The 26613-nt window shown below is 42.5% G+C and overlaps 1 protein-coding gene across 2 annotated transcripts in view; it reads left to right on the top strand.

Moving 5' to 3' along the window:
- Window positions 1-5292: 5292 nt before the first annotated feature.
- LOC147634448 (ATP-dependent protease La (LON) domain protein) overlaps window positions 5293-26613 on the top strand; it is a 65228-nt gene continuing 43907 nt past the window's right edge. Inside the window, exons 1-8 of one of the 2 annotated variants that reach the window (XM_086803511.1) lie at window positions 5294-5500; window positions 6294-6382; window positions 6469-6546; window positions 6684-6796; window positions 17353-17418; window positions 17974-18075; window positions 18205-18826; window positions 18901-19106. In XM_086803511.1, the coding sequence (XP_086659637.1) occupies window positions 5364-5500; window positions 6294-6382; window positions 6469-6546; window positions 6684-6796; window positions 17353-17418; window positions 17974-18075; window positions 18205-18826; window positions 18901-19106 (1413 nt within the window). In that variant the 5' untranslated portion in view covers window positions 5294-5363. Of the gene's footprint in view, window positions 5501-6293; window positions 6383-6468; window positions 6547-6683; window positions 6797-17352; window positions 17419-17973; window positions 18076-18204; window positions 18827-18900; window positions 19107-26613 lie in introns of both variants that reach the window. The other variant, XM_086803512.1, reaches the window with a different exon arrangement.

Raw genomic sequence — 26613 nt, forward strand, 5'->3', positions numbered from 1 at the left:
ACATGATAATCACTCCCTCAGATTAAGGCATCCTCCTAGATGAAGAAAAAAGACCCTATTATGTGCGATTAACTTTGTTAACTTTTTTTAAATTTATGTTTTGGGCTTTTGGAGGATCCCACTATACACAAACACTTGATCTACATGACCATTACTAGGCTAGATTTGAGCTATGTTATTAGACATGTGAGAGTCAGTTTTTGCAAGCCCCCAGGAAACCACAATTGGATGTGGCCATAAAGCCCATTGTTGATTACGTACTTTTCTATGAGGTTGGCATGGAGATATAACTACATGGATATATGTTGAGATTAGGTTGGTAGTGTCTCGTACAAGAAATCTATGAGTAGCTTTATGTTCTCTTTTGGGAGTGCTGATATGAATTAGAGAAGCAAGAAACAACCGGCAGTTTCCTTGTCGAGGACATAGGTATAGTACAAGGGCAGTGCTTAAGCATCTTATGAGGTAGCTTAGTTTTAGAAGCTACTTTGGTGATATGGGTGAGCTCTAGGGATGTTGTCATCTATTATGATAACATTAGTAGCATGGTTGGTAATATATAGTCTATCATGACAGGACGAAGCACATTGAGTTGCATTATCATTTTGTCAGGGAGGAGAAGGTTTCGGGTATATGTCAGCATAGAGGATCAGGTGGCTGCCGTCTTCACAAAGGCATTGGATATAGAGAAGCTCCGTAAGTTTGAGAGCATAATTGAAGTGCAGTATGTGGAGTTGATGTTAACCACATTGGCTAACATTACTTTGAATGCACGACAACGCCTTCGAGCCATATTTTTTTTTATACCACGCAATGTGCGCACTTCGTATAAAATGATTATGGGAAATCTTTGAGCTTACGACTTATGTGATGGTGAAAGATAGTCAAAATTGAGCTTACGACTTGTGCAATGCTGAAGATAGTCAAAACCGTGCGTATAACTTGTGTAATGCTAGTAATGTATACTTAGACTATGGGATTAACCTAGACTAGCTTATTGCGCCCTATACGTTATACATTGGGCATTGTACAATGTTTGGGGCCCAATAAGCTAGTCTAGGCTAAGTCCCTAGTTTAAGTATATACATTACTAGCATTACACAAGTTGTAGGCTCAATTTGACTATCTTCTAGCATTACACAAGTCATAAGCTCAGAGATTTCCCATAAGCATTTTACATGAAGCGTATTGCGTGGTACAAAAAATATAGCTCGAAGGTGTTGCCGTGCATTTGGAGAAATGTTAACTAATGTCATTAACATTCCTCCCTCCCTAATTATGGTTATGTTCTCAAAATTAGCAATGAAGCTAGCTCAAGGGGAGGCTAGTGGAATTTCCGATAGAAGTCAAAGTTAGACTTCGTGGGAGCTAGTGTAGAAGTCAAAGTGAGACTTCGTGTACTAGGTGGCTTATCTTCAAATGTGAGAATTCGCCAGCATTGCAGCCAATGCGTTCGCTTGTAGTAACTAAGTATTTGGCGAAGAGTCGAGCCCTTATTGATGTCAAAGGCCATGCCTTGGAGACTTTCATCAAATGTATGCCATTTTAGAAACTCCACCAAAAGGACAATGATGAATCGAAAAAAGTGAATGGATTATAATGACAATGTTGGGGTGAGGCACCTCATCATAGTCCTGGATGAACTTGTACATTTGCGACGATTCATTCTTCATGGACAAGGAGGGGTGGTCATGGTGGAGGTATCCAAGGGAATTAAAGTGTAGCTTTTCGGGTTCTTCTAGCTTTTCGGGTTCTTCTCTAGCTCTTGCTCGAATAGGTTCCATGCCCATCATTGTTCGATCAGGAAGAAATAGATAGGGCTAACTCTGAGGTACTTGGGGACATAACATTATTCCTTCCTGGAGAAGGTAGGGTCGGTGCCACATAGGTCACCCATGAGTTCATGTATGGTTGGGGGGCTTGTGATTTCTTGTAGCCCGCTTCGGTCCCCTCTTATGAGATGAACTCTTGACCACAGATTAAACTTCTGTTCCATATAGAGTTTGATGAGGCAAACGTTGAGGTGATCAATGATCCTGTTTATATTTGGGGTGGGGTTCGAGTGGTGCCTCTGTGTGCCATGCTTTGTCAATGTCAATTCCATCAAGAGGGTCATGCCAGTTGAATGGTAGTTAAGAGGATTCATCTGCCTACTGCTCTTCCATGGGTGGTGCTGGGATCTCGCCAGCTTACATCCAAACACAAGGCTTCAACGTGTGATGTGAGAGAGGGGTGGTCATCTTATAAAGTTGAGGCTTTGGTGAGTCCATTTAGAACATCCCCTAGAAGGTAAGAAGTGGGGTTGGTTTGAGAGATTAGAGGGGTGATGGCGGCAGCATTGGCAAGGCAGGAGGTGTAATCCATGGAGGAGTGGTTAGGTGGATGCATCAAGAGGGGGAGCTAATGTGGAGGCTTGTTGTTTGCTAGGCCTTTGGTGGAAGCATACGGAGCTTGTGCGGGATGAGGGGTTGGATGGAGAAGGATTGTGCGGAGCCTCGCTTGGGCCCACCAACTGATCATGTTGGGTGGTCCTCCTCTGACATATCCTTGCTTCCAAATTCATCATCATCGTCCTTGTCCTTGGCAATGCCAGTTGTATATTCTTCCTCTTCCTTTATAGTGAGCACTGGCTTCATGGATCAATAAAATTCGTGGGCCTCCTTGTATTCATCATCTGAGATGTCTTGGGAGTAGGCCACATGCACGGTGTTTAACATGTGTGGTGTTTGCTGGTGCTCATGAGTTGTATAGCCACTTCTAGATCTTATGATAGAAAATGAGGATGCTCATGGGCTTGTAGATAGTGCTTGCCTCTATAGTGAGATAGTTGTAAGCTTCGTCTAATACATGCCAGCCATGTGTGTGAATCCATTGGATGGCTTCTAGGTATGGGCATAGCTTATTGGGAACAAAAAGATTAATGTAGTCTCCCTCATCCACACTGTCGGAGAAGTTAAATACGCGGCACCAAGATTGAAGGTTAAGGCACACATGGTAAGAGAAACACAAGATGGTGGAGTGCTATGTGAAGGAGATTGTGTTTTGGAAGAAGAGCATGGTGAGGGTGGTGTGGGAAGTGTAGGGAACCTTTGAGAGGATTGGGTGAAAAGTGGAGATGGTGATGTCTTTGTTGATGTAGATGTTGGGTTAAGCTTGAGGCTTTGGTGCTGCAGCTCTCAAGGAGGCTAGAGGGTGGTTGGAGAAATGGAATGTTGGTGACCGTGTCCATCAACCTGTTAACATTCTTCTCCATCTCAGGGGCGACCAACTCTTATTGTGGCATGGCTATCCTTTTTGTAATCTGTTTTCTAGTTGAATTGTTTGATCCTTAGCTTTGATGGCCCTCTTGAAATCCTTGGACTGCTCATACATCCTATTATTATTGACCTCATCTATGAGCTATTGCCTGTTTCGTGCCATTGTTTCAGCCCTGTGTAGTGCAGGGTAGCCTGGGTGAGTTCTCCTTTGTTTGCATCCTCGCTACTCTGGCTCCCTCAACCTTCGTTTATATTATCTCTAGCTCTCTCTAAAGATGATTGATTCTTGAGTCGGCTTTAAGAGCCTACGGTTGCAGTAGTGCAATGGCACCATTCTTTTGGGTTTCCGACTAGGCAATGTTGGTAAGAGGAGTGCTTAATGGTCCACATCTACTTGCTCCTTTTGTCTAGCCATGAATTTTGTCATATGCCTTGCAAGATTGTGGATCATAGAGGCAAAGGCTCCGGGGAAGTTTGGAAGGCGGCCCTGAGAGTTGAAGATGGCCCGAGAGAAGCTTTTGGCTGAGGTGAGATAGCCTTCTTGGATCGACCTATGTGTTTCAGTAATAATGTTCTGTGCAGCCCCTTGTGAAGTGGAGAATATGCTACCCCAAAAATGGGATGATATATGTAAGATGGTCAGTATCCAAGACGTGCTCCTTGGGGGCCTGGCTACCACTTGCCCTAGTTGCCACCTACCATGCTGGTGTGACCCATTAGGTTTGTCTCCAGAAAGTCGACGAAGGAATTGGTGGTAGTAGTTGATTCCTTTGCTTCTTGGGTTGTGGAGAGTCCTCATGGGAGCGAGCATGTGGGGCGTGTTGCGGAAGATGCTTGATCGAGGTGGAAAATGTTGGTGATTGTATAGTTTGGGGAGCTCTTTCCACCCAACAACATAGTAAAGGACCTTGATGAGGACCATGGCTACTTTGAACTTGCCGACAAGGTTTGGGTAGATGTTGTGGAGGTCGTGATGGAAGTGGTTGGCCCAGCTCATCGGTAAACCTTGCTTGAGATGGGTGAGAAGGCATGGGTTGCACCAATTATACTTGTCCATCCACCTAAGGTTGGTTAGCACGGTGAGGACCTTGGCTAGGGTAATGAGGTTAGGTCGAGAAATCTTCCCACATCACACCATCCTTGTTGACTCGGCCTCTAATGATGTCTCGGTGCTCCACTTAGTTTCTGGTAGGGTTCTATGGCTCTAGGCAGGTGTAAGGCTTCACAGACAACATCCACGGTCTTGGCTAATGTCAAGTCAACTCCTGTAGAATCTTGGACTGTGCCAGCACTAAGATGTGTGTCATCAGAGAAAATACTTTAGAAGCACATGCTGAGGTTTGGCCCTAAGTCGAAAGAGCCGACAACCCATTGAGTTCGAGGCTATCCATGTGCTCCATGACTTCCGGCCGTTTTGGCGACCTTAACAATCCTGTGTCATAGGTGAGCTTGTGCCTCCCCTTCTTCTTGGATCGGATCTTGTTGTGGATCATGTGGCCTTCGACTTCCCAAAGTAGCTCCATGCCCAGTGGGGAGTAAACGATGTAGCAGCCACCTAGTGCTCCAAGAGTTTGGGGACCCTTATGGCCTTCCTCTTCTTGGTGGGTGTGAGCAACACTGTGTTCGAGGAGGTCTCTCCTGCTCCTTCCATGATGATAGCGTGGGAGACAGAGAGTTAATAGGTTGAGATTTTGGATAAAATTTACAAGAGTTTGGCTAGCTAGAGAGTGAATAGTGAAAAATGAAAGTGGGGCGAGAACGTATGTACATAGATAGGTATGTACGTTTGCAGACCATTCTTGGAACGTGCGTATGCAAAGTGATGTACATGGTGCGTATGCAAAGTGATGTACATGCATTCACAGCTTTGAACGTGTGTGTGTAGATGAAATGTGGAAACATGCATGTGCAGATGTGAATGTGAGTGTGCATCTTGAAACGAGTATGCGTACAGGATGATCGTTTTTGTGCACGTTAGTGAAGGTTCGAACCCACGACCTCCCTTTGAGAGGCTACCACTGCAGAACCTTTTGTTAATGTGATTTTGTACACGGGAAAGAAAATTAACGGGGTGCATTTGCAGTTGAACATGTTGTGTTAGTTGGCATGGAGGGCGTGCCTCCGAGCGAGCGCTTGCAGATGCAGCGTATACTTGAACTGGACGCGGAGCAGCTGGAGGTGGAGGAGGTGGACTCCGATAACCCCCCTTCCTACGACGACGACAACAACGAGGACAACATCAGGTAATGTATCACCTACGCGCATAAGCTCCATAGTTCTCTGCACAGATGCGATCCTGCGTTCCTGATCAGAATAAAATCCTTTATAGGCAAAAGAGCTTAGGGGATTGCTACCCTTTAGGGCGGTACTAGTGACATCATCAATGATAGCTTACCGTTAAACCAAGAGATATTGTACCGAGAGCCTTTTTTCTGAACCTCAAGCTTCTCATGGATTCCAGAAAAGGACTCTTTTTATTTTCCAAGCTAGACCGCTTGCGCCTCTCCTAGCTCAACCCACAACTGACACTTGATTTTTAACAGTCCATATATCTTCATACAATCAATATTTTTACTTGATTTAACAGGGATAGGATATATTTATCATAACGTGAGAGGTTATCTATTTGCACGTGTCATCTATATATAGCGTAGGGGCCATATTGAAAGGACAATCCTTTGGTAGTTTCTGCTGGCGTGTGTGCGCGTGTCTGTGGAAGAAATAAAATGCTGTTTGGAGGAGTTGTTACCCATTTTGTTACTCACTGTAGAATTGGGTCCAAACTCCATGGATATGCATATGTTTTATTAGTGTCCCATGTAAAATTGTGTCCTTTTCTCAGTTCCATTTCTGTGTACTAGTGGTGTTCTTTATGCATGTTGTGTGCTATACACTTTCCTTTGCTGATCATTGACCTGCTTGGGGAACTTGGAATAACATTGCAGATGCTTTCTGATGGATTGTTTAGTTTTTGCCAAACAACACTTTTAAGTCCACCGCATGCATTTTTATTATGTATCTTGGTTTTTTATTCAGCTTGGAAGGTCACGGCGATGGTGGAGCAGGACCCCGTGGTGGCTTTACTTTTGATACCTCCCTTACCTGCATGCACTCGTATTTGGGCGGTGAGACCTCACATTTTCCACTACTCATTCTAATGTTAAGAACTTCACAAAAGGTGTTGCTCTCTGATGTCTTCTTGTCAGCACAGAAGTGGATGACATTATTTGTAGGCGATCCTTTTTAGATGGAGGGGATGTTCTCACTCTTCCAATGTTCTATTTAGAGGGTGAACTCATCATTTTTCCCTACTTGAATTTGTTAACTGTTGTTTTAGTTGTCTGTATTTGATACCAAAGTGCTACCAATGTGTAAGGATTACGAGTCCAATGTGTCTAATGAGTATGAGTGATGTTGTTTTGCAAGGGATTGTGCTATTCCCAGAGGCAACATTGCCATTACGTGTAATACAACCTCGTTTTAAAGCTGCAGTGGAGCTAGCCATGAAGCAAGATGAGGCACCCTACACAATCGGTGTGGTATGTCTTCGATTGACTATAAAGTGATAGCATTTTTGAGTCAGTTTGCAAGTCTTTTGTTTTATCAGGTGTTCTTTCTCAATTTAACTGCCTAGAGTCTTACATCTGGTATTGATGCTTAGGTTTTGTTGGATAATTTGCTTTATGTTGTGTAAGGATAGCTTGTGGTTTATGGTCATGAGAAATGGGAACACTGATGGAAATGAAAAAGAAGTGACGATTTCAAGGGGCCTGAAAGGGGGAAACACCACATCGGCAAGGGGGATGTAAAAAAGGGGGGAGGGAGGAGAGAAGAAACACACGGAGATGTAAGAAATTTACAGGTTTTGGCGCTCATGGATGCAACATACAACCTGTTATATTAGTTTATGCGCTCATGGATGCAACATACAACCTGTTATATTGGCTCATCCATGAGCGCATAAACTAGTATAACCCACATGGGCGCATGTGGCTCATCCATGAGCGCATAAACTAGTATAACCCACATGGGCGCATGTGGCTCATCCATGAGCGCATAAACTAGTATAACAGCTGTATATCACATAAAACCAGAAATTTCAGCAAGCTTTAGGAGTGCTTTACTGAAAAACAACCATCTGGGGTGTGCAAGTGGTGTAGAATAGCGAAAATCATTTGCCCCAAGCTGGATATGGCTATGGTGGGCTTAGAAATGGAGAGAAATGGTGAGAAATCAGAGTTTTCAGCCTCCAAAAACGTGCTTGAAGCTCAAACTCACCCAAGGGACGACTCTCTCATGTTCAAATAAGCAAGAAAATGCTACAATTGTTATCTTCTAATCCCTCTATTAACTATTCTAATCACATGATTCAGAACTAAAATGACAAGGCTTTCAAGATTAAGCCAAAGAATTTGAGTTGATTGAATTGCACATGGGAGCCCTCTTTAAATAGGTGCCGAAGAGTTACAATTGAAGAGTCATGTCCCTCTGCAGGATCATGCCCTTTCATGAATAGATGTGTCTTTAGACTAGTAGTCGTGTCCCAAGTGAGGTGGTGTGACCCTTCGAGAGGATGTGTCCCTTGACTATATGTATGTATGTATGTGTGTGTGTGTGTGTATATATATGTATATATACATATGTATGTATGTATGTATGTACATATATGTATATGTAAATACATATATGTGTATGTACATACATACATACATACATACATACATATGTATGTATGTATGTATACGTATACTTATATACGTATATATATATATATACATATATATGTACATACATATATATGTATACGTATATACGTATATATACGTATTATATATATATATACGTATATAAACGTATATATATATATGTATATACGTATATATATATATATATATATATATATATATATATATATATATATATATATATATATACGTATATATGTACATGTATATACGTATATATATATAATACGTATATATATAGTATATACGTATATATACGTATATACATATGTACATATATACGCATATATATATATATATATGTATATATGTAAATATGTAAACATATATGTGTATGTATATGTATATATGTTTACATATATACATATACATATATACATATATATATACGTATATATGTACATATGTATATACGTATATACGTGTATATATATATATATATATACACGTATATACGTATATATACGTATATACGTATATATACGTATATACGTACATATACGTACATATACGTACGTACATATACGTACATATGTACGTACGTATACGTACGTACATGTACGTACGTATACGTACGTACATGTACGTACGTATACGTACGTACATGTGTGTATATGTACGTACATATGTGTATGTACGTACATATATGTATATATATGTACATATACCGTATATATATATATATATATATATATATATATATATATATATATATATACGTATATATGTACATATATATACATACGTATATACACATATATATATATATATGTATACATATACATACGTATGTATATATATATGTATATACAATTATATATGGATGTATGTATATATATATATATATACGTATGTATATGTATATGTATATATACATATGTATATATACATACGTATATACATATACATATACATATATATATACATATATACATATATATAGGTATGTATATATACATATATATAAATATACATATACGTATATATATGTATATATGTATGTATATATGTATGTATATGAATATATATGTATGTATATATATATACATACGTATGTATATGTATATATGTATGTATATATATATATATATATACATACATATATACATATATATACGTATGTATATATATATATATATACATACGTATATATATATATATATGTACATATGTATATATGTATGTATATATATATATATATACATACATATTATATATATATATGTACATATATATGTATATGTACATATATATGAATATATACATACGTATGTATATATATATATTATATGTACATATATATGAATATATATATATATATATATATATATATATATATATTATATGTACTATATATGTACATATATATATATATATATATATATATATATATATATGTATATATTCATATATATGTACATATAATATATATATATACATACGTATGTATATATTCATATATATGTATAGTACATATAATATATATATATATATATATATATATATATATATATATATGTATATATTCATATATATGTACATATAATATATATATATACATACGTATGTATATATTCATATATATGTACATATACATATATATGTACATATATATGTACATATATGTGTACATATATATGTATGTGTACATATATATGTATGTGTACATATACATATATATATATATACATATATATATATATATACATATATATATATATACATATATATATATATATATATATATATATATATAACATTTGGGGAGCGAGCCTAGATCATTGCCGCCGCCGCCGCCGTGCCCGGGGGGGGGTGTCCTACGATGGATGGGGATCTATGGAGAGACCTCTTCTTATGATGATTGCTAAGCCATCAGTCCCACATGAGATCATTTGAGCAGGGATGGCTGTTGCATCACTCGTAGTAGAGGCTCTTACCAGGTCAATATCTTTCCTCCACAGTTTATGGGAGCTCCCTCGACATAGATATGCTAGGCTCGCTTTGGAGTCATCACGATAGCTTGCAGAAAGGGGAGATGAGACATGCATGTATGCACAGATGACTACATGGTTCGGTCTACATGGGATCTCGATGGATAGATTGCCACCTTTTCAGTACTCTTTGGACGCCCCTTCTCTACCTTTGCACCACTCAAAGGTGAACATAATCATTAGGTAGTATATTATCATATTAGACACTGAGATGACATGGGTATCACCAACGGGCCTTCTAGGGACGAAGATGAGTTTTTATAGAGATCACCTGCTTCGCCTCACAAAGGATGGTTTCATCACTCGTCCGAGATACATGGACATAATTTGTCACATGGCATTGGCCAGATCCACACTTCCTCTCATCAGCCGAGGATTGAGACAGGTAGAAATGGACCACAGAGAGTACCGGCAGAGCAACGTATATGTGATCTATGTGAGCTAGAGCCAGAGACGGAGGAGCACTGCATCTGCTGATGCCCCGTGTACTATTAGATTAGAGGGAGGTTCCATTGCCTTTTCAGAGAGGGGTTTGGCCCCCTTGCCAAAGTGATGGACTATAGTGACTAGAGATGCCGAGGACTTTTTCTACTAGAGATAGGCCGGCATAGAGAGACTCTCATACGTGGAGGAGTAGATTCCACACCGACGGGTGGAATTACATATGCTCCAAGAACCTGGTGGATCTCAAGCACACATGTTCTCTTGAAGTGCTTTGCTGAATTTTGAATTATTAAGTGATTTATGCAATGGACCAACGGCTGCTTTTATATGGAATTTTGCTGCTGGTAGGTCTATTCATGCTGATGTTGGCCCGATAATTATGCTCACGACTGAGAATTTAGCATTTAATGTCAGGGCATGTGGCGTACCTAACGTCTAATGTTGGTTGACTAGCATTTAATGCTGGTCGACTGCCACAAGTGCTGGAAAAAGGCCTGTGATCAGCCCTCCATGTTGGCAGACAGGGATATGGGCTGCCATATGATGCCTAGCATCAAATGTTAAGGCATGTGACTTGCCTCGAGAGTCGATTGCCCCATGGGCTCCCAATGGGTGCATAGTTACCACCACGGAACGTCGTTCCGCCTTCCCGGAACGTCGGAACGCCATTCCGGGCAAAGGCACGTTCTCGGAACGTCCCGAAACGTCCCCCCCCCCCCAAAAAAAAAAAAAAGAGTTTTGCTTGCAGAAATGTATGTTCATGTCTTGGGGGAGCAAATATTATGAAGCATATTTGGCTATCCGTATACAAAAAGTTACATTTTTTTGCGTCATATGCTGACATGTCATATGACGTGGCGTTCCGCGACGTTCCCCATCCGCTCCCGTTCCCGTTCCCGTTCCCGCTCCCGTTCTAGCATCCGACGTTCCTGGAACGTTCCCGTTCCGCGGTAACTATGAATGGGTGGTCAATGCATCCATGCTATGAAATGCTTTAACATGCTTTCTTTTATGCGTCTATTGGACTGACTTTACCATGTCTTTAATGCACTGAGGTTGATCGTGATTACGCACAACAGGGCCTTCTTTATACCTTTATGTGGTGAGAATCTTTAGCATCCAAATTCACAGAGTAGAGAGAGAGAAGAGAATAAGAGTATAGTAGGCGACACCTTATTGGGTCCCAAATACTCATTGAAGCCCGCCCCGCCACACCCCCCCCCTTCTGCAGCAAGCAGGAGTATTTGCTCATATTATTCGTTGGAGAATGCTGTACCAATGCTCAAGAAACAAGCGATATGAATGCCCAACGCAAGGACGAGAAAGTCCGTACATCGGCTGAGCATCCACCAATTCCGAGGCATTGCAGAAGACTCTTCGGGCCACTTATGCAGGTTCAGATAGTTGTAGGACTACACATGTGCTGGCTGAATGCTGAAGAGGATCTCCAATGTTTGCCCGGAAAGGATTGGATGCTGAACTGTCGCTTGTACTTTGGTGAATTACTAAATGATGAATGAGGAATGATGTGCTTGCTTATATATGGCTTCAGGCTGCTGGTTGGCGAGGAGAAGGTTGTCGGCCAATTCAATGCTAACATTAAATGTTAGGCATAACATTTAATGCTGGTCGACTGGTTATTTTCACCTACCTTGTTGCCTGTTGAGTTGGCTGACTGTTGTCCATGAATTTATATGCTTAAAAATTATCATTTAATGCTGAAAAACGCAGCACATGTCTTGTTTGCTGCCCAATCTGCTGGCTGTTTGCACACAGCCCAAGACAGGCTGCAGACAATGTCCTATGGCTGCTGCGGCTGCTGGCCGACAGGGACGTGTTGTCCCTGTATGCTGTTGACTGTCTCATATAGAGGGTCAGGGTTGTCAATACCCTTGACCAAGCCTTTGACAGAGCCACCAACCATGGACTGGCCTTTGGCTAGCCCATGGGCATGCCATCATGACCTAGATGCTGTCAAATGCAAGTCCTACTGGTAAGGCTGACTCTACATGCACTATTTGATGAATTCTCCAAGTGGGTTAAGAGGACTGACTCTCGACTGACCTACGTAGCTCGTGCTTGACTATCCCTAGACTGACAATGGGGTCACGGCGTACAACAAATATTTCTATAAAAAGGTACTATTATGTACAAATGTTTGCACTAATGATCATGCCAATGTGTCACTATGTACGCTAGTGTACGGTGCACGGGACATTCCCTCCTGCCTAGCTCGGCGGCAGGTTTAGGGCTTCGAAGTAGTCCGCCAACAACTGGGGGTACTCGTGATTCCACATCTAAATGGTAAGGAACCAAGGTACAACTCATCTTGTTTGCCAACTACTACGGAGAGATGGCATCCTCAGAACTGCCCATGTCAAAGAGGACAATGAACTACTGTCCCCTTACAGTGCCATAGGCACAGATGAGAGCCTTTGTTTGTCCCTCAGCCTCACCCTCCTGCTTATCATCAAATACCGCTGGTGGCACCGAATTCAAAGCGGGCAAAAGCCGAATGACATTGATGGCAGAGGTGTGGATGGGGTTGCTACGGTTGCTACTATGGAAGTGGATGCTTTAGTAGACTTTTCAACCTGCAATTTAGTGCAATCTTTCTTCTCGTGTCACACCGTGTGACAAAAGAAACAACGGTTGTCTGTCTTGTATCGTATTTGTTCATCCGGCTAGACCAGTGATGCACTCCTTAGCTTTTTCCTCAGGAACCTTCTTGGGTGTAGAATCCTTTCTATTGCCTGATTGACCCTGAGAGTTTTTCTTTTGGTCCTTTTGGTCTTTGCTATTCTGAACCCCCTTCTTACCCTGGGAAGATGATTGCAGTTGGGGCTTAAGAGTAGACTGTACCTGCTCGGGCTTACCTCCGTTCAGCATCAATTCTTGATTGTGAGTGAGGACCAGCTCCCGTGCATAAGTCTGAGGCTGAAAATTCCTAACTGGATAGCTAATGTTAGTGTCTATACCTCGAATGAGCTGCTTGAGCTTATCTTCTTCCGATATGCCCAACTGCTGGGCCATTGTAATGACCTTGTTGGAATAGGTCAAAACAAGGGAACCACCCTTAGTGACTTTGTAAAACTCGTCCTCAAGATCGGTCCTGTACTCTGGTGGAAGAAAACGGGCTTTGAGGTCAGCCATGAAGGTAGTCCAATCAAATTGGAATTGGCGTGTGATGGGGTCTGTGTGAAGTTGTGACCAATGTTGCCACCAAGTAACAGCTTCCCAAGTAAGCTGGGGTGTTACCAGATGGACTTTGTCTTGTGGATCTGTAATTTTAGCTAAAGGAAAATGTGGTTCAAATTGATGAATAAATGGAGTAGCAGCCGCATGATCACACTTACCATTATACTTACTAAAATTTGGAGAGGTTTGTATGATGGTGGTGGTAGGGGCGGTTGTGGACGAGGTGTTCGGAGCCGTCTTGGGGAGGGATGCCAAAATCTGTGCCATCGTTTACTGATGCTGGATTTGCATAGTCTCCCAGTTGAGTCTTTGTTGAAATTCTCGGTCGGCGGCTTCTTGACGGCGTTGGTCTCCCTCATATTTGCATGTGGCTTCCTTATCTCGTTGTTCCTTCGCATGTCTATGTTCTTCTCTATTTTTTTTGTTCTTCTGCTTTTCTACTTGCTTCTTCACGTCTATCTTCGTCTTTTCTTCTTTGTTCCTCCATAGTGAAGAACATATGCGCCAGATCTGAGATGCCTTCTTTGCGCTTTTCTTTTTCTGCGGCAAGCTGCATCTTCAGAGAATTTATTTGCTCCATCATTATTTTCAGGAGCTTTTCTGTGCTTGGTGGAAGCGTTCTCTGTGTTGGTGTGTTGCGTTGGAAGCTTTGTGCCTCCATTATTTCCTGTGGGCTTTCTTCTTGATGTGATTTCTCTCTTGACATGGTGGAGGCTTGGTTGTTTTTTCTGGACTGCAGTATTACCATCCAGCGGATGCTCTCACTTCTTTAGGTAGCCGAGTTGGGTCACCAACCTACTGCTCTGATACCAATGTTACATCCACTGAGCTTGATTGTGGTAACACACAACAGGGCCTTCTTTATACCTTTATGTGGTGAGAATCTTTAGCATCCAAATTCACAGAGTAGAGAGAGAGAGAGAAGAGAATAAGAGTGAAATAGACGACACCTTATTGGGTCCCAAATACCCACTGAAGCGACCCCCCCCCGCGCCAAAAAAAAAAGGTAGGAGTATTTTCTCATATTATTCTTTGGAGAATGCTGTACAATGCTTGAGAAACAAGCGATATGAATGCCCAATGCAAGGATGAGGAAGACCCTATGTCCATTGAGTATCCACTAATTCCGAGGCATTGCAGAAGACTCTTCGGGCCACTTATGCATGTCCAGATAGCTGTAGGACTGTACATATGATGCCCATGAATTTATATGCTTAAAAAATAGCATTTAATTCTGAAAAATACTGCGCATGTCCTGTTTGCTTCCCTGCCTGCTGGCTGTTTGCACACAGCCCAAGACAGGCTGAAGACCATGTCCTATGGCTGCCCCTACTGCTGGCCGACAGGGACATGCTACCTCTGTATGCTGTTAGCTGCCTCATATAGAGGGTTAGGGCTGTCAATAGCCCTTGACAAAGCCTTTGATAGAGCCACCAGCCATGGACTGGCCTTTGGCTAGCCCATGGGCATGCCTTCATGAACTAGATGCTGTTTAATGCAAGACCTACTGCCAAGGCTGACTCTACATGCACTATCTGACTCTCGACTGACCTCTATGGCTTGGAGACAGACCTATGTAACTCGTGCCTGACTGGCCGTGGACTGAGGGCTCACAATGGGGTCACGACGTAGAACAAATATTCCTATAAAAAGGTACTATTCTGTACAAATGTTTGTATTGATGATCATGCCAATGTGTCACTCTGTACCCTAGTGTAGGGTGCACATGACACCATGCCTAGCTTGAGATGAATTATATGCTTTGTTCTCCAAGTGGGTTAAGGGACAAGCAGTCGGCCAGTTTTTACTGCAGCCTAGAATATGATGGGAATTCTTCTTTTCTCTATTTAAATAAATATGCATAAATACTATAAAATTATTTTTCATAAATGTAACAAAAATCATTCTTTTAGCATAAACATGTTTATGCCTAGAATACGATGGGAATTCCTCTTTTTGTATTAACAAAATTATGCATAAAATTAAATTCATTTTTTAAAAAAATTTGCCATAGTTTTGTTGTATTTTTTGAGAATTTTTAAAATTCTACTTTTAAATAAATACCCATAATTATGAAATGTGATAGGAACTCCTCTTTTAAACTAAAATTTTATTAAGCATGGAGACTGACCTACGTAGCTCGTGCTTGACATGTCCCGCACTAGGGCTCACAATGGGGTCACGGCATACGACAAATAATCCTAGAAAGGTATTAATATTGCATGATGTTACATACAATGCGGAGCCAGTGTGTCACATAGCACCATAGTGCAGGGTGCATGTGACAATACACTTCCACCATCGCTATCTTTGAGCCACTATAGCCCTTGCTTGTGCCTAACCCTAATGGCACCTTCAACAAGCAAGATGAGGTGTCATTACTGCTAAAGACTTGGGCACAAAGAAGCTTAATGCTTCAAGCAGGTGGAACAAGAACAAGAACATGAGAAGCATCATGCATACTTGACAGCTGAAGAAAATGAAGAAGAAGAATAGGTGGAGTAAGAGATAGTAGCCATCGTAGAGGTACATGTTCTCTCTCTTAATGAGAAAGACTATGATTGGGCTTTCTAAACACTTGTGTGTGGGTCAAGGGTTCTTTGCCCGGGTTGTCTCCCAAAATGAGATGTAATTATCTCTTGTGTGTTATTTTTCTGTGAGTTTTCCGATCTGTGTAACAGGGCCTTGACCATATAAAAGGTTCCATTCCCATGTCATTTTCCCACGTCTTGCATGAGGGCAAATTGTTGCACCTAGGAAGTTATGTGGATAGTGTGTGTGTTTTGGGGGGGGGGGGGGTGCTTTTTGCTGAGAAAGAGCTCTTCGAGTTTGCAGGTGTGGTGGAGCTCCTTATCATGCCTTGTTGACTTGAGGTTCGGGTGTTGGCACCACAGGTGCAGTCCGGAGGCCATCATTGTTGCTGTTGCTAGAGGCCTTCTCAAGCACTACTCTCCATTTTCTATGAGGGGGTTTTTGATGGGAATTTCTATGTGTGTGTATGTAAGCAATGATGCCATAGCCCATGCCATGTCTCATTGCCTTTGAGTGTGTGAGTTAGTCAAAAGATAAGGCTCTAAGGCTATAAGAGCATTATACTTGGTGAAGGATTCATAAATCATTAATCTAATTATTGTTGAGTTGTGCAACACACCGAGCTTCATCATCATCTCTCTCTTGCCATGCCTGCACACACTCGCACCATGGAGAGCTTCCATCCACCCTAGCCTCGAAACCCTAACCGTGAACTCAACAAAACTCTACATTAAACAAGGAAGCTTTTGGCCATGAATCATGGAAAGCTTGTTGCTTTAAATTTTTAAAAAAGGAATGGAGAAAATAGATAGCTTTGGAAGCTCAGTACGAAGGGCTTTGTGTGAATATATGCTCTTATGTGTGTGTGTGTGTATGGAGTGTGTGTGTGAGAGCATATCTTGATATAGAGTTCTACACCCACTATTGGGCACTGATGACGTTAATGGGGATGTCGTAGTATCTAGTCCATACTATGCATAATGGAGTTGATAGTTATATAGTCTTGTGGGTTGACTACCATGAGTATATAACATGCACGTTCCTAAAAGGTGAATTTGGGCATGTTCTTGGATTCATCTAGGTATATATATATAGCTTTGGAAGATCTATGCTTGTTGCAAACTCTGCTAATTTTCAGTTGGGCTTACAAAATAGATGCTCAATTTCAATTGGTAATTTATGCAGATACATGTCCGTGCAAGACCAACCGGTGATGGTCTTCATTTTGCTTCAGTGGGCACAACAGCTGAGGTAATGGTTTTTTAATGCATTTATTCGTGTTAGCATAAGTTTTTAAGCAAGACACCTCACCTTTCTAGAACAAGTTTGCTCAGAGCTCTTTGAGTAACTCAACTAATAAAACTTTATCATTAAAGTAAAAGGTTCAATGTGAGTCAGATGTATGGCTTGAATAGACCTTGGGTGTAGAAGTTGAGATATGTCTAGGAACCCTTAATGTTGAGGAGGACATTGTTTATGTTAGGCCCACTTTACTAACGGAGATTTACGTAATCTAGAGCCTGTTACACATAATTCCTAAATTTACAAATGGGCTGGGGTTGGAATGGGGTCTCTGTTCGAAGATGATGGGTGGTCAAGATGTTCCACCTTTTTCAATGGCATTCACATATGTAGAGCTCCTAGGTTCAATTTGGTGTGAGCTGGGTTTCTTTTTGCTTTCAATGCAAAGGATTCTTTTTTGAAATACACGGTATTCCCCAAGATGCTAACTATGGAACTTCAAAGATTGCAGAAGAATAAGTTTGGTTGTGTTTTCCTCTGCTTGCATGCTATTGTTTTCAACAGATTAGACAGCTTCGGCACTTGGAAGATGGTTCAATCAATGTGGTCACTCGAGGGCGGCAAAGATTTCGCACTAGCCATGCATGGACAAATGCTCATGGTGTTGTAAGAAACTGCTACTTTGTCAAACACATTTCTTTTTTGTTATGTATGCATGCCCTTAATTTAATCTTTTCTGAATGTTTCATAAAAAAAAAGTTACTGTGATTATTGTTTTATCTTTGCAATTTGCAGCCATGTGCTCAAGTGCAGATTATTCCTGAGGATATGCCTTTGCATATTCCGAGAGATGCATTTGGGGTGTTGGCATCTATTCCAAACTACGAGAGTGGCAAAGTTTGTAAAGCAGTTCGAAAACCTTTTGAAACTCACGATGCGGACTCTGAAAGTGACACGGAGGAACCTGAAGACGAGGTTTTTGAATATGAGAAAATAGATTTTGCCAGTACTTTTGCTAGCCAGTCAGGTGCACTGGATTCAACTGGCATTTACAGCAGTCGGTCAGACAGTGTGGATGAAGGGAGTGCTAGCGAAGAAGATGAAGCTACTCACAGGTGGTGGTGGAGTTTAAGAAGGGAAGGGGGAAATTCGATCACTCAATCAAGGCAACCAGAGAGACAGGAAAGATCCCTAGGTACAAGTCAAGTGGGCGATGGTGCGAATGATTGTTCTGTAATCGCAGGTTCAGTTGACGGGGGGCTACCTCAGAGACGCAGTGCTGAAGCAGGTTGGGGTGGTGCTTGCAAGGCTTGGGTCTCAGATGAATCAAAATGGTTGTTTCGGGCCCAGCGGACTGCTTGGCCACATTGGGTCTACAGGATGTATGATGCCTACAATCTTGCTCGCCGGGCTGCAGGTTAAATTTTGTCTCTTTGCAAACCAAAATGCAAGTGACTTGTGCTCTTTTACTTATTTGTGGACATATTGCAGACATGTGGAGGCAGATGGTGGAACTCCCGAACATGTATGACATGGTTAAAAGGCCAGAGATTTTATCATATCACATTGCCAGCAAGATACCTGTGCAAGATGCAACTCGGCAGGAGCTTCTAGAGATAGATGGAGTGGTCTCTCGACTTCGGAAAGAGATTCAGTTACTGGAATCTTTGGACCGCATCAGGTGCAAAAACTGTATGGTACGCATTGTGGCATAGCCCACAAACTACTAAACCAGCAATCAGTCTCTTTTATCAACAATTTTTCTTCATGTTTGTAAGCCTTTGGACTATCTGGCAAAAGGATCTTTCCATGTTATGTAGTGGGTAGTAAACTTTTCGATGTAGTGTTTTATCTGAATTCTGAATTGAGAGTATTGCTTTTCAATCTTATTATTTGAAGTATCACAGTGTGACACACCTGCAGATCAGCATGGAGCAGACACCGGGGAAGGTCGGGCAGTAGATGAGCTGTTCTGGCAGGAGCGTGGAGCAGGCCAGCAAAGGGGTGCACAGTTAGCAGCCTGTTTTGAGCCTGGGCAGCCATGAATGGGCCGGCCAGGTTTAGGCGCCCAGATGTTTGAAAAATAGACCTTTTAGGTTAAGGTTGATTTGGAGTTTCTTTGCCAGTCAACCAGCCCATGACCTACATGGAGCTGGCCAACCAGCCCGCGACTAGCGGATTCCTCTTACAAATAGGAACCTTCCGCTTGTCATTAGACATTCAGCCTTCTACAACAGTCGAGTAACTATAGAAGGGGTCAAGTGTGCATATTAAGGCGGAAACAGCAGAAGGTAGCCCATGTTTGAGGAGCAGCAATGATCTCCATCAACTTGGGCTGTGTGTGTGTGTGTGTGTGTGTGTGTGTGTGTGTGTGTGTGTGTGTCTGCGGAGTGCGTGTGTGAGAGCATATCTTGATACAGAGTTCTACACCCACTATTGGGCACTGATGACGTTAGTGGGGATGTCGTAGTATCTAGTCCATACTATGCATAATGGAGTTGATAGTTATATAGTCTTGTGGGTTGACTACCATGAGTATATAACATGCACGTTCCTAAAAGGTGAACTTGGTCATGTTCCTGGATTCATCTAGGTATATAATGATGATCTTTATCAACTTGGGCACTTATACGTGTATGTTGACCATTTGTCTGTTTTCCAGACAGCAGCCATTGTAGTTCCATTGCTGTAGTTCCCTGAATTAATACAAGATTAGCTATGATAACTCGTGTGTGATTGTGTTGTGCAAGTCTTGTGCTGTTGATGTTTCTGTGTTAGCACTCTCACAGAACCATGAGGTCTACAGTCGGTATCAAAGCCTAGGGTTCAATTTTCTTTTCCTGCTGCATCCAATGTCTCTTGTTTGGTTGATTAGGGTAGAATCAAGAGAGCATAAATAGGGTTTGGGGAAGGTTACTTTTGGGTACCTTTTTGCTTATCGCCAATTTCAGCTTTTATCATGGCAACTAAGGAGATGATGGCTGCTCTTTCTTTCTTTCTTTCTTTCTTTTTTCTCTTCCAGGAATAGATCCTTCTATCAGTTAAAAGGAAAAATCCAGGGTTAGGGCTTAGCGGGGCGTTGGGACTGAGAGGACCTGCCCAAGGGCTAAGGACTAGCAAGGATGAGGTTGGGATTGGCCAAGAGTCAAACAAAAGCTAACCAGAGGCTTGTTATGGCTAAAAGCTTACAGTAAAAGTAGTGGGCCAATAGTAGCCCGGTATTACTCTATAAGTGAGTTTGGGTTCACTTGTGAGGATTATGAGGTATCCACATGGAGAGATATCTAGACACTTGGAATAATCTTGTATTGTAATAGGTAACTAGGACACTCGTCTATCCCATAGTTGCCCATGTCCCGCAGCCAAATCTACTTGATAGACGTGATCACTTGGCTGCTTCGGTTACCCCCAACTTCTTCACCAATTTGGCATTCATGAAATTATGAGTAATTTGAGGGTCAAACAAGATGACCAGAGTCTTCCCATGACTTGACCCGGACAAATGGATTAGATCATTGGGACCGAAAAAGGCAGAACTAAAGTTACAATCGATGTAAGTACTATGCTCTAACAAGAAAGTATTAATGGAAGTAAACCTAGGATTACCTTTAACTTAAGTCACACTTGCCGCTTTAGTGCCACCCTTTACCTGCAGGCGAAATTTGTGTGCAGAGCCGTTCTGGTTGCAAGTGAAGCATCAACCTTCTTTAATATTGCCCATGTTGAAAGCGGGAAAACCAAGGTTGAAAATCGCAAGCCAAGAATGTGAAGGGCTGGTCCAAGTTCCGGCACTCCTCAAATATAGCTAGTCACTCTATTAAGAAGGGATTGGGGTTGTTTTTGAGGAGGCGCATCTCTGTGGAGCCTTCTCTCTCTCTCTCTCTCTCTCTCTCTCTCTCTCTCTCTCCTCTGTTGGCCGACTGTAGTTTGCTTTCTCTCCTCTCTCTTGCGCTGGCCGTACAACAGTTTATGGGCTGTTCTCAGCTGGTCGACTTCTTCCAGGGCAGCCAGATGGCTGGTTGCTTTCTCCCAGAGCCTGACAGGGTTGGTCAACTTGTTTTTGGTTGATTTATGGACTGTTTATGGGCTGATTTGAGAGCTCTCTTGGGACCGTTTATGGCTCTGTTTTGGGGCTGATTTGGCACGGGATTTAGGGTTGTTTTGGGCTCCGTACCGGGCTGTTTCATGAACTGATTATGGGACTGTTTTGAGACAGTTTTTGGTGCCATGTTTGTATCTTGGCTCTAGATTGAGATCTAGGCAAGAGTTGTGCTGATGCTTTGTGGAAAAGTTGGTTTTGATTGCACCCGCACCTTGGTTTTTTGTAAAATCTTCTCTCTCAATAAAGAAGTTCCTACGGGGGGCCGGCCGTTTTGGCTCAGTGCGGTGGTGTTGTATTATTTATGGTTCTTCCACTGCGTTGTCATGCTTTGTCTGGTATTTGAAGTGTTGGCCTATTTCTACTTGTGACATTATCAATGCCACGTCACCATCGCCACATCATCACTACCACATGGCAGTGCCATGTGTCACCTGCCATGTTTGACTGGGTCCATGTTTGGTAAGTGATGTTTGGCTCCGCCTATATACTCGTAGGTGTGTGACACCCCTTGCCCCCTGATTAGGTAGCTAGCCCTACGGTTAGCATTAAAACAGGTGATGTTTGGCTCTACCTGTATACTTGTAGGTGTGTCACACCCCTTGCCCCTTGATTAGGTCGCTAGCCCTAACTGTCATGACCTTTGGGGTCATAATAGTTTGTCACTAAAAGACCAAATGTGTAGTTTGTTTATCAAGACATTGAGCTTCGTAAGCCTCCCAAGTCTCGCTTTGCATAAACATTCATAGTTGCGGGGAGGCTTATAAGAGTTCGGGTTTGTCTTCTCCACACAATGCATATTGGATGGTTGCGAGGAGCCTAAGTTGTGTTGATTTTTTAAAGATGGTGCTTAGCATTGAATGGTGGTAGATAGTTGATAATCCAGTGAAGTCTCTTTGACCCATCTATAGTTTGCTATGCTTGCTTGATCATGAGGGCATACTCATCCAGGAAAATCCAGCCTCAAGTAATAGTGTTTGTAGCAACTCACTGGTGCATAAAGCTGGCTAGATCTTGAGTATGGCTACCACATGTAAACCCTATGAATCTCACTTCAAAATCGGGGGGATAGTCTCAGGGAACGATATCTTTACCCATAATAGCACCGTTTTGAAAGAATCTATAAATCCCATACGAAGTTGCTAAACTCTCTCCAAGAATCAACCACATAGTGGCACCCGGTTCGTGCCCCCCCCCCCCCCCCCCCCCCCCCCCCGCGAGACGGTTCGATTTGGTACGGGCGGTATGGTCGAATCCAGTCAACCGTTTTTTAAACCATTTTTTGACTCCTTTTGTTGGGGTTGGGGAGAGCTTGCCTATACACCACCACACACACACACACTTAGTTAGAACAACACACGTGAGAGAGCTAGTTGCTGGAAAGTATTAGCTTATGATAATAATGGTACAAAAGTACTATGAGTACAAAATATAGCCTAGGGCAAAGTGCCCAACACACATAAGTGTGTTCACATGGGGGAAAAAACCTGTGTCTAGCCACAGGGAAAAAGTGCCTGTGAGTAAGCTGTGTTCACACCTGAACTAGCCGGGAGTGGTCATGACCAGCAAACCCCCCTGAAGTGAATGGTGTGAATGGAGACAGGGTGTAACAGACTACCCTGGTAGAGGCTGTAAGCTAAAAGCTTTGCGGAAAGCTTCAAACTTCTCCGTCGAAAGAGGCTTTGTACCATCTGCTATATTGGCATGTGTAGACACATAAGCCAAGTCAATCTCTCTTGCGTGGAGCCTTTCTCTAACATAATGATAGTGAACCTCAATATGCTTTGTGCGGGCATGAAATACCGGGTTTCGTGCAATTGCCAAAGCACTCTGACTGTCAGTGTAAATGGTGGTAGGGGACTGCTGTCCAACACCAAGATCGGCTAAAAGGTGTCATAGCCAAACACATTCCACAGTAGCTGTAAAGGCTGCCCTGTATTCAGCTTCACAGCTAGAAGTGGCCACTGTAGGCTGCTTTTTACACAGCCATGAGATGCATGAGTCACCAAGAAGAAAACAATTACCACTGGTTGACACTCGCGTGTCATAGCAACTTGCCCAATCACTGTCTGTAAATGCAAGCAAGCATAGTGTAGAAGAACTGACATAAAACAAGGCAAAGTTTGTGGTGCCTTTAAGATAGCGAAAGACACGCTTACACGCTTGCCAATGCATGGGCAATGCATGAATCTGCTCCATTGAGAAACAGCGTATTGTATGTCCAAACGAGTAGAGCATAAATAGATAAGGCATCCCACAGCTTGCTGATAGGTGGCAACATCAAAAGGCTCACCAGCATGCTCAAGTGACAGTTTTAGACCTGGTTCCATAGGAGTAGAAACAGGTTTACAATCTATCATGTGAAAATGCTCAAGGAGCTGCTCAACATATCTGCACTGAGATAACATGATACCCCCCTCAAAAGGTATAAACTGTATGCCTAAATAGTAATGTAAATGCCCCATGTCTGTGACATCAAATGCATGTTGCAAATCAGCTTTAAAAGCTGAAATATCACCCTCTTTAGGGCCAGTGACGAGCATGTCATCCACATAAAGAATAAGGATGAGAACATTGTTCCCAATGTGGCGTACATAAAGTGTACTCTCAGCTGAACTATTCTGAAACCCTTTGGCAGTCAAGTATGCAGGAATTTTGTGGTACCAAGCACGAGGAGCCTGTTTGAGACCATACAGTGCTTTATGTAAATGGCATACTTTACTTTCTGCACCTTTTTGAACAAAGCGAGGAGGCTGAGACACACAAACTTCCTCCTGCAAATTGCCATTCAAAAAGGCAGTTTTGACATCCAACTGATGTACATGCCATTGTTTGTGTGCAGCCAATACAATAACAGTATGTATGGTAGTCATACGTGAAGTGGGAGAAAAGGTCTCTTCATAGTCAATGCCCTCACGTTGGGCATACCCTTTGGCGACCAAGCGAGCCTTGTGGCGATCAACTGAACCATCAGGCTTACGCTTTAGCTTGAAAACCCATTTTGTGCCAATAGCAGGCTTGCCAGGAGGCAAGTCACATAACTCCCAAATACCATTTTTGTTAATGGAGTCCAACTCCGAACGCATGGCTTCCACCCAATTATCATCCTCCGATGCATCAACGTGAGAAATGGGTTCCTCGTTTTACAAGCGGTGGCAACAAGAGCTGTATCCACATAATGTGAAGATGCATGGCGAGACGTAGCACGTGTACGACCTAGCATAAATGTAGAATGTTTGCTATCATGCAAAGTCTCAACCAGCCAGCTAGGAACAGTTTTTGACTTCCTAGTATCTGCATCTTCTTCTGCCAATGCATCACCCAAGGAATCCTGATCAATTTGAGGCATTTCAGGATCAATTTGGGGCAAGTTCAGCTGCTGATTTTGCTGATTTTCAGCAGGCATAGGTGCCTGTAAATGAGCTGAAAGTGGCTCTACATTATCCACATTGGAATTGAATAAAGGCAACAAAGTATCAAACACATCTTTTGGCCCAATAGATGGCTGTCTGGTACATGAGACAAGTGCTTGAGATGCATATTCATCAAAGATAACATCTCTTGACACAATGATCTTGCCTGTATTGGGCACATAGAGTCTGTATCCCTTACACTCAGTACTATAACCAATGAAAATGCATTTGATTGCCTTTGTATCACGCTTATGTCTCTGTTATGTGGACACATGCATATATGCCAAACACCCAAAGACTCTCATATGAGTCACCACTGGAATCCTACCATTCCATGCCTCATAGGCAGTCATAGATTTCAAGGCTTTAATGGGGCAACGGTTAAGCACATAATTGGCACACATAACCGCCTCAAGCCAAAACTTACTGGGCAGATCCTTGCTCTTGAGCATGCAACGTGCCATCTCCAGAAGTGTCCGATTATGTCTCTCTGCAACTCCATTTTGCTGAGGAGTATAGGGGGTAGTACACTGATGGGAAATACCATGTAACTGCATGGAAGATGTGAACTTATTTGACAAATATTCCCCCCCTCGATCTGCATGCAATGTGACAAGCTTGTGTCCACAAGCATTTTCAGCCATGGGACGGAAGTCTTTGAAAGCTACAAATGTTGGGGTAAAGGCATAATGCCCACCCTTATAGTGTGTACAAGCCCATAAGTTATAGTACATAGTACACTTAGTACTTTTAATGTACTAAGTGCACTATGTGTACTTGTGCAATATACATGTGTGATAGGGGAGTCACACACTCAACTTGGTGAGTTGACTTATCCCCACAACTCTCTCTCTCTCTCTCTCTCTCTCTCTCTCTCTCTCGTTCTCTCTGTGTATGTCTCCCACATGAATAACCTAACCCTAATTTCTCTCTCCCATTCAACTGGTATCAGAGCATAGGTTGTTGTCTTGATCCTCTGTAGCTGAGTTTCTTCAGAAACGCCCTGCCATCAAAGAGGAAAGCGTGGCTCAACTTCTGCTATGCAGGCTGTGTGTGTAGCTCCATGGAACCTGGAGGGCTGAAGTAGCTTGTCGGTTGTGACCCAGTCAGTGTGAGCGAGAGTGGTGATACAGGAGGAGAGAAGGGGACGCTAGACAGGCCTTCTGTGCAGATTTTGAAGGCTTAAATGCAGGATGAATGAGTGAATGCAAATGCCGCAGATAGACGGGTAGATTGGCCTTTACTCGCAGCCAGAGAAAACTGCTTTCTCCTTCGCACTATTGCGAACGAGGGAGCAGCTAGGGTTTCTACACATATGCATTCATCTCGCAAGCCTTCATTTCTCCTTTTGAGGATCTGGCCAACCTGAGCGCGGGTTGTGGAATGATCTGCTTTCTCTCTCCGGCCGCTGTCTCCACAAAGCATCGTGCTGTTTGCGTGTGGCTGCACAGAGCCCCAATGTTAAATGGTTGCGGGCCACGGCTGTTCAAGGCTCAGGATGCGGTGAGCCGACTGCGGCTGCTGGAGCCTCAAGAAGCGAACAGAACATTGCAGAACGAGTCCTGGCATCGGCTGGCAGCAGAGCAGAAACCCTAATTTCTCAGTACAGCGTGCAACAAAACGCTCAAAATGAGATCCGCTTCTTCAACTGAAGGCTCCGTGGAAAGCCCGATTGGAGCTGTGCACCCCAAT

This window comes from Cibotium barometz, chromosome 10 (genome assembly GCF_041138505.1).
Source record: "Cibotium barometz isolate CiBa-2024 chromosome 10, ASM4113850v1, whole genome shotgun sequence".
Taxonomy (NCBI): Eukaryota; Viridiplantae; Streptophyta; class Polypodiopsida; order Cyatheales; family Cibotiaceae; genus Cibotium; species Cibotium barometz.